Below are 8,186 nucleotides of genomic sequence, written 5' to 3' on the forward strand. Positions count from 1 at the left end.
TTGTCAGTCGCATCATTTGCAAATATTTTCTTCCATTCCATAGGTTGTCATTTTGTTTTGCTTGTGGTTTCCTTTGCTGTGCAAAGGCTTGTAACTTTAACTAGGTTTAGTTTTGCTGTTATTTCTATTGCCTGAGTAGACTGCCCTAGGAGAACATTGCTAAGATTTATGTCAGAATGTTTTGCCTATGTTTTCTTCTAAGAGATTTATCATGTCTTGTCTTATATTTTAAGTCTTTAAGCCATTTTGAGTTTATTTTTGTATATGGAGTGAGGGAGTGTTCTGACTTCATTGATTTACACACTGCTATCCAGTTTTCTCAACACCTCTTGCTGAAGAGACAGTCTTTTCTCCACTGTATATTCTTGCCTCCTTTGTTGAAGATTAATTGACCATAGGTGTATGGGTTTATTTCTGGGCTCTCTATCTGTTCCATTGTTCCATATGTCTGTTTTTTATGCCAATACCATGCTGTTTTGATTACTGTAGCTCTGCTGTCTGAAGTGGGTCTCTTATATGCAGCATATTGTAGGTTCTCGTTTTATTATCCTATCTGCCACTCTTTTGATTGGAACATTTAGTCCATGTAGACATTTAATGTTATTATTGATATATGTGTGTTTACTGCCATTTTGAACTTAGTTTTCCAGTTGATTTGGTATTTCCTCTTTGTTCCTTTCTTTTTCTTTTTGTGGTTTGATAATTTTCTTTTGTATTTTCTTGGTTTCTTTTTGTTTTTTGTGACTCTGTTGTATGCTTTTGACTTGTGGTTATTCCAGTTGCTTCCCTGGGCATCAGGGATTGTCACATGGGGTTTAAAGACTGTCACTCACATGAGGACACCTGGTGAGAGAAGGGAGAGTTTTGTTTTTAAATATTGCATATCTAAATATGTCTTTATTCTGGTCTCACATTTGATAGCTATTTTGGCTGGGTATAGAATTCAAAGTTAACAACTATACTTCTGAAACATCTGAAGGGGGTGCTTTTGTCTTCTACTTCCCAATACTGTTGCCAAGAAGCCTGATGACGCCCTTCTGAATCAAAGTCACCTTCTAATTATTTATCCCCTGAAACCTTGTGGGATCTTCTCTTTATCCTCAGTGTTGTGAATATACCTTGATTTGGGTCTTTTATTCAGAACTGTGCTGGGATCTTCATTGTCCTCAGTTCTGAGACACTTTTTTTTTCCCCTTATGATTCTTCTTTGGTAAGAAACTGTGGTTTTGATTCTCTCCTTAACACCTCATTATCCCTATGCCCCAGATTTTCTGATCTTTGTATTTGGAAAAGACTTCTGAGTTGACCTTATGGTTTCCCTCTTACTGTCCATCATTTTGTCTTTCTGGTCTACATTCTGAAAGATTTCCTTGATTTTACCTACCAACTCTAACATTGAATTTTCTTATTTTGGCAAGCTTATTTCTAATCAGCAAAGGCTCATCTCTGTTCTTGGTTAGGCCTTTTAATGCCAGTCTATCCTTGAACTTCGGATGCAGTGTCTTCTGTTTCTCTGAGATGATTACATGTTTACTTTCTTGTATTATTACCTGTTTCTTTAAAGCTCCTTTCTGTCGGTTCCCTTTCTCACTCTTAGCCGTCACTGTGGCTGGTGGTGTCTCCATGTCTGGAATCCCTCTGCCTCAGTTTCGGTGTCTAACCCAGTCCTTCCCACCAGAATCCTAAAGAGAAATAAGGCCTGAAGCCTTTCTGTTGTGCGGTGTGAATTAATCTTCAGTCCATGTAGAATGGCATTAGCTCTGCACCATCCTTGGGAGAACTGAGAAAATGATCACTTCATTCATTTTCTGTAGGGCTTAATTCTTTCATGGAGAACTGGTCAGGAAAGGCTACTTGAGAAATAGCCTCCCTTTGTGGCTGGAGGTGGGCTAGCAACCCAGCTCTGAGGGGTGAGCATGTGTTTGATCTGCTGTAATTACCTCTATGAGTTTTAAAACAGAACTAAGTGGCTCAAAATGCAGTCGCTGATTTTGCTTGGTCGTAAGTTGGTAGCGTTGGAACCTGGGCCATTGCATGTACCATGCAGACTGGGGAGGTGGGTGGGGTCTGGCTTTTGAGGGTGGTATCCCTGCGCGTCCTGGCTATTTTTAGATGCCTTGTAGGCCTTCAGGCAGGGCTTCCTGGAAGGCTGGTTCCAGGAATGCATTCATAGGAGGAGAAGGGGGCAGCTTCCTGTCTCTGCCACAGCGCCATCCCAGGAGGGCAGGGAAATGTGAGTCAGGAGTTTCCTCCAGTGGAAATTCCCTCGGTTGGTAATCTTGTGGCTGTGACCAGAGGCCTGGGGCCTTGGCTCCTTGGGGCCAGGGCTGCAGAGGTGGCCGGAGCTCCCCGACCTCTGCCTGGGTCACGTGGCGTCTGCACCGGGCAGGCCCTCAGCTTGTACAAGGTGACCCTGAGACTCGCTTGTTTGAGAGAATGTGGGGTCATCGGAGGCAGCAGATCCCCTTCAGTAATTTGCGATACCTCGGTGGCATCACCATGTCGGGAAATCAAGGCGCCTGGTGCTAGAGCCAGGAGCAGTGCTGATGGGGAAGAGACGCTGAGGATCCCCCCTCCGGGGCAGGGGGTCCGAGCCTGCGCTGGCGTCTTCCCGTGGAGCCCGAGGCTGAGCATCGTGTCTGAGGGTTTTAACCCTGTGTTATTTCTGTCCACTTCCCAAACGCTCAGCGGAGGAGCCTTCCGAAGCGCCCCTGCCTCCGTCGTCGGGAGGGCAGGCCCCGCGGAAGCCGCCCACCGAGCCGCCGCCTCCGGAGCCCACCCCGCGGCCGCCACTGCCCGACGACCCCGGACGCCAGCCGCACGCGGGCCAGCGGCCCGTCCTGCCCGAGAGACGCGCCCCGCCGCTGCGGCCCGGCCGCACGGGGCTGCCCTTCTTGCCTGGCTCCACCGGGGTCATGATGGAGACGGGCGAGGCCGGGCCTCCGGGCAGGATGGGCGTGTCGGGGAGGGGCCTGCCCCAGGGGGCGGACGGCCAGACCCGCCCGGGGCACGTCCCCAGCGCCGAAGGCTACGCCGGAGCTCCGGGTAAGGCTCCCAGGCTGCCGGGCACAGCTGAGCCCGCGGGGCTGAGGGAACCCCGAGGGCGCTGTGGGTCATGGCTCCAAAACTTAGCTCCCCGGAGGTGCTGTGGTCCCGAGTCCTGTTCGTGCTAATCACACCCCGGAGCCTGGGGTGCCCTGGGCACAATACATTGTACTTAGAAATAGATTTGCCCCAAGGGCTGGAATTCCTGCGCCTTGCAGGCAGCTCATCCCAGCAGGACGTGCACCTGGGCAACCAAACGCGTCCTGGGAGCTCCTGTGGCGGCAAAGTCAAGCTGCACATCAGAGTGCGAAGCCGGAAGTGTCTGGCTCCAACCCCAAATGTGTCTTCGCAAAGCTCAGCTCCTTCAGCCGCAAAGGGAGGGTAATAATAGGAGTACTGCAAGAATGAAGGGAAAAAGCCCAGTTTGGTGCTTGGCTACTAAGTGCTCTGTGGGAGTTGTGAACGTCAGCACATAGGGGAGGTGGAAGTGGAGGTGATGGTGGTGGAGGAGGAGGAGAAGTCAGGTAAAGTCTGGCAGGAAAAAGAAAAAGGGGCATTAGTGTGCCAGAAAGTGAACTAGGTGCTTGATCCCCTGTAGCTCTCTTGACAGCGCTGTGAGGGTGATGTTCTGTTTACAGATGAGGAAACGGAGGCTCTGCGCTATGACACGTAAAAAAGTGAGGTTGCTTGGAGCAGGTCATGCCAGCTGGCACAGGACAGTGCAAATCAGTCACCTTAGAGTTAGACCAAGCTGACAGTCGGGGGCACCCAGCCATGCGCAGGGACAGCCTGCCTGAAACACCGTGGCTGTGTTCCTTCTCAGCCATCCCAGGCTTCAGTGATCACAGCTCTCAGGCAGATGTGCTGCCTCTTCTAAGACGACAGGTTTCCACCTGTTAGTTCCATATATCATGGATGCTTATATTCTGCTGGGCTATTCGTGCATTGTCCATCCTTCCACCCACCCACCCATACAACAAACACTGTCCAATCTTGCTGGGGCAAGGCCAGTGAATAGCCAGTGCTCCTGGAGGGCCTTCTCCCTGGCTGGGGCCCCAGGACTCCAGTCCACCTTTTTCTTCATGTTCCCCAGCCAGCTAGTCCTGACAGCCGTCTCTGCCCAGGGAGAAGAGGGCTGTGGAGGAAGCGGGTACAGCAGAGTGCCTCTGCTTCTGGGAAGGAAGCTTGGAGTGGGTGCCGTTGGGTCTACTTAAAACAGTGAGGAACAGGGAGAAAAGGAGGGGCTTAGAAAAAATGACCTGCTGTGTAGGGTTTTGACCTTTGTGCACCTGCGTTTTCTTTTTCAGGTTACCCCAAGTCACCACCTGTAGCCTCCTCAGGTACGTCAGCCAGGAGGCCAAGGCGAGTTGTTGTTGGCAGCCCCCGTCCCTCCCCTGCCTGCCCTGCTTCCCCACTCTGGGCCATTAGCACGGCTGGAGCCTGCAGCCCAGCCCTTCCCCGCCACCAGCTGGGGCACAGGGCCTCTGAGGACTCAGGCCCCCCAAGTTTGCTCCTCAGAGAGGGTGTAAGTCCTGCCCGAGACAAGGAATTTCCCCTCCGACGTCACCCCAGCTCGTGGAGTTTCCCGAGGGCCGCAGGGTGGGCCTCTGCCGGGCGTGGCCTTGAGCAGCTTCCTGGGTGTCTGGGCTTCACTGGCTCTTCAATAAGGGAGCAACTTCGTAGATTATTCCCATCACCCACTACTTGCCCAGCCCTGTCCCCCAACACACCCCTCCGCACCTGTGTAACACGGCACCACGCACACGCAGAGCCCCCCGCACACGCAGCCTCATGCATATGCAGTCCCAGCAAGTCCCTGCCCAAGCCCCCGGCCTCCTGTACATCTGACCCGGACACCGTCAGGCCCCGGTCTGGGGGTCGGGGGTGGGGTGTCCACATTGAGGTGAATGAGAGGGCGAGGCTGCCTCTGGGGATCCGCACCCAGGCCTCGGCTTCGGGCCTGACCACATGCCTGTCCTCTCTCTCTGCCCAGGGGTTCCAGTGCCATCTCTGGTGTCCTTCTCTGCCGGCCTCACCCAGAAGCCTTTCCCCAGCGATGGGGGAGTCGTCCTGTTTAACAAAGTGCTGGTGAACGACGGGGACGTGTACGACCCCAGCACCGGTGAGTTCTTGTGCGCACATGGCCTGGCGGTGAGTGGGGGTGGTCGCAGGACGGTGCCCAGCCCTGAGGTCGGCTCAGTGGTGCTGGGGGACTCTCGGGGTGCGGGGAGGTTGTCAGGAGGGCCCCTCCCAGCTGCCCCTCTTTCTCTGTCATCCTGACACCACACCCCTCCTCGCCTCTCGCAGCATTCCTGGTCTCCCAGGAACTGAGCCCCAGATGGGCCAATGTTCTCTGCGAAGCTAGTGGGGATGGGAGCCGGTTAGCTTCCCACCAGCCCCCAGGCTGCTGTCCTCAGCGGGCAGACCCTTCCTGCCAGGCCTGACACAGGTGTCTGCGGGAGTAGGGACAGGGCCCCACTGACCTGCTGAGGTCCCCAGGCCCAGGGGCAGCCCCCAGGGAAGAGTGACTCCAGGGGCCTGGGCTGGAGGCGGGGCGGCGTGCGTGGTGGCCGGGACTCTGCGAGGCCCCTGGAGACAGGCAGAGATGTGAGCCTTGCCGAGGCGTCAGCCAGGTCCTCAGGTTGGAGCGAGGCCCTGCAGACCAGGAGAAATGGAGCTCCTGGCCCTGGGCCCCCTGGAGTGAAGCCATATTGCCATTATTTCTAACCCGTTCCTGAGGCTGGGGGTGTGCAGGGCGGCTTCGCTTTCTGCTCCAGTCTGGCTTCCTGCGGCGACTCTCGCCATGCGGCCTGGGTTGTGGGGACAGCGTGTCTGCTCTGATGGGTCAGGTGATCGCTGCAAGCAGGGATGGCAACCTCCATTTCTCTTGTGTTCCCAGGATGCCCAGAAACATCCTCTCTCCCGCAGGTCAGGTCTTCAGTAAAGAGCTTGGGGGAACCCCGAACCCAGTCGCAGGCCATGTGCCCAGAGTGCTAGGGCCCAGTCTGTCCCTGGGGCTTTGAATCACAAGCTGGGGAGGGGAGCTGGCTGGTCTGGCAGGTTTCAGGCAGGTTAAAGACGCAGGCTCCTTGGGTTCCATCTTGGCTCTTGGCCTGTGGTCGGTGGCCCAAGTCTAGTGCCCCCCTGAACCCTGGGCAGTGGCCACTCCTGAAAGTATTTGGTCTGAGCTCCCATTCTGGGCTCTGGGGCCACTGGCAGCTGCTGTGCAAATGGACATCATCTGCAGACCTTCCCTCCCCCTGACCACACCCTGCCTCCCCAGCCCCAGAACGTGCGGGTCGTTGGCTAAGTGCCAGCAATGTTCTGGCTGTGCCTGGACCCTGGTCCAGCAGGGAGGCCGGCTGTGGCTACGTATTTGGTTCAGTCTCTTCTTCCTGCGTTAGTGACAGGTGTTGTGGGGGTGTTTGGGGTCTTGCCTCCTCGGAAAATGGCAGTGGTGTTTTGTGGCTATTATGCCCATGAGGCCGATTCTAAGTCGGCCTTGGGGTGCTTTCAGGGATGGAGAAAACTCCCCAGAGGTGACCAGGAAGGGGGAGCTGCTTCCTTCCCACAGGACCTTAGGTGAGGCGGGAACAGGCCTGCGTGCGCAGTAAGAGGCCAGTTTGTCCTCGGGCTGCTGCTGGGCCTGTGCGAGTTACTAATTATACCAAATCCCGGGGCTCCTGCCGCACCTGGCCTCTTCTGGGTGTTCCACGCAGAAGACAGAGGGTCTCGTGTGGGGGCTGGCTCAGTGGCACGGAGCAGCATGGCTTTGGATTAAAAAGGGGCTGTGTCCCCTGAGCCGGCCGGCCTTCTGTGGGGAGGGGACCAGGGCTTTGAGCCCACAGTGGGTGATCCTGGGCCAACCCAGGTGGCTGGTCTGCCTTCAGCCCGGTAAAGTGACGCCCTGTCGCCGGGGGCTGGGATGGTGTCACGTGCACACAGGTGTATCCTTCCGTCTCCACCCCAGGGATCTTCACAGCTCCGTACGACGGGCGCTACCTGATCACGGCCACCCTCACTCCCGAGAGGGACGCGTACGTGGAAGCCGTCCTGTCGGTGTCCAACGCCAGCGTGGCGCAGCTGCACACGGCCGGCTACCGCAGGGAGTTCCTGGAGTACCACCGGCCGCCGGGGGCCCTGCACACCTGCGGGGGCCCGGGGGCCTTCCACCTCATCGTGCACCTGAAGGCGGGCGACGGCGTCAACATCGTGGTGACGGGGGGCAGGCTGGCTCACACGGACTTTGACGAAATGTACTCCACGTTCAGTGGGGTTTTCCTTTACCCTTTCCTTTCCCACCTCTGAGGCGGCCGGGGGAGGGAAGGGCGACAGCGGCAAGAAGTCGGAAGCTTTAATATATTGCATTTTTGTGCGGACCCGGGGCCCAGGTCTAGTTTTCTGCAGACTCCCCCTCCCCCGAAAGAAAGGCCGCTCCCAGCTGCGGAGGAACTGCGGGGCGCAGGGCTCCTGCTGCCGCTCCAACCCCACAGCCGGGAGCCCGCCCTCCCGTGTCTCCGGCTCCGCCTGTGAGCTCTGGTCCGGGCTGGGGCTCAAACAGCGGTGGCGGTGGCGGGCTGGGGGACCAACCTGCCGGTGGAGGAGGAGGAGCTGCCGGGTCCTGCCCGAGAGGAGGCCGGCCGGCCAGAACTGGTCCCCATGGCCACAGTCTTTACTGGAGCAGAACTTTGTCCTCCTCGACTGTGCGTGCAGGAGGAGTGTAAACACTGAAGTGGCTAGTGCCACCACAGACCTAGGGTGACTGGGCTGCCCCAGGTCTGGCTCCCCCCGCTTCCCCCTCCCTCCCTTCCCCCGTGTCTGCCCGGCCATGAGGGACGCGGGAGAGACTTTATGTGGCTTGTTGAGCTCCTTGAATGACATGTACCACTTTAGCGCAAAGACAGGGAGTGTCAATAAAGACGCGAAACCACTTCAAGTTGCTGCAGTCTGGTGCCTTATGGATCGAGGGGCTATTGCTGAAAAGCAAACTGCAGAAGGTAAATGACTTTTTCTAATTGCTGTAGAAAGTAAGTTTGAATAAATTAACCTCAACCACGTTAACTGTCAGGTCTCAGCATCCAGGCTGTATGTACACTTGGGGTTTTGGGTCTTGTTTCTGGCCTGTGAAGACAGAGCAGATG

General features: G+C 56.0%; 1 protein-coding gene across 1 annotated transcript in view; it reads left to right on the top strand.

Moving 5' to 3' along the window:
• The window catches only part of EMILIN2 (elastin microfibril interfacer 2), a 46,576-nt gene extending 39,152 nt beyond the window's left edge, over window positions 1-7,424 (top strand). Inside the window, exons 5-8 of the mRNA XM_072949162.1 lie at window positions 2,689-3,045; window positions 4,353-4,385; window positions 5,039-5,167; window positions 7,016-7,424. Of these exons, the coding sequence (XP_072805263.1) occupies window positions 2,689-3,045; window positions 4,353-4,385; window positions 5,039-5,167; window positions 7,016-7,353 (857 nt within the window). The 3' untranslated portion in view covers window positions 7,354-7,424. The remainder of the gene's footprint in view (window positions 1-2,688; window positions 3,046-4,352; window positions 4,386-5,038; window positions 5,168-7,015) is intronic.
• Window positions 7,425-8,186: the final 762 nt, after the last annotated feature.

The sequence above is a fragment of the Vicugna pacos genome, chromosome 24 (assembly GCF_048564905.1).
Source record: "Vicugna pacos chromosome 24, VicPac4, whole genome shotgun sequence".
Classification (NCBI taxonomy): domain Eukaryota; kingdom Metazoa; phylum Chordata; class Mammalia; order Artiodactyla; family Camelidae; genus Vicugna; species Vicugna pacos.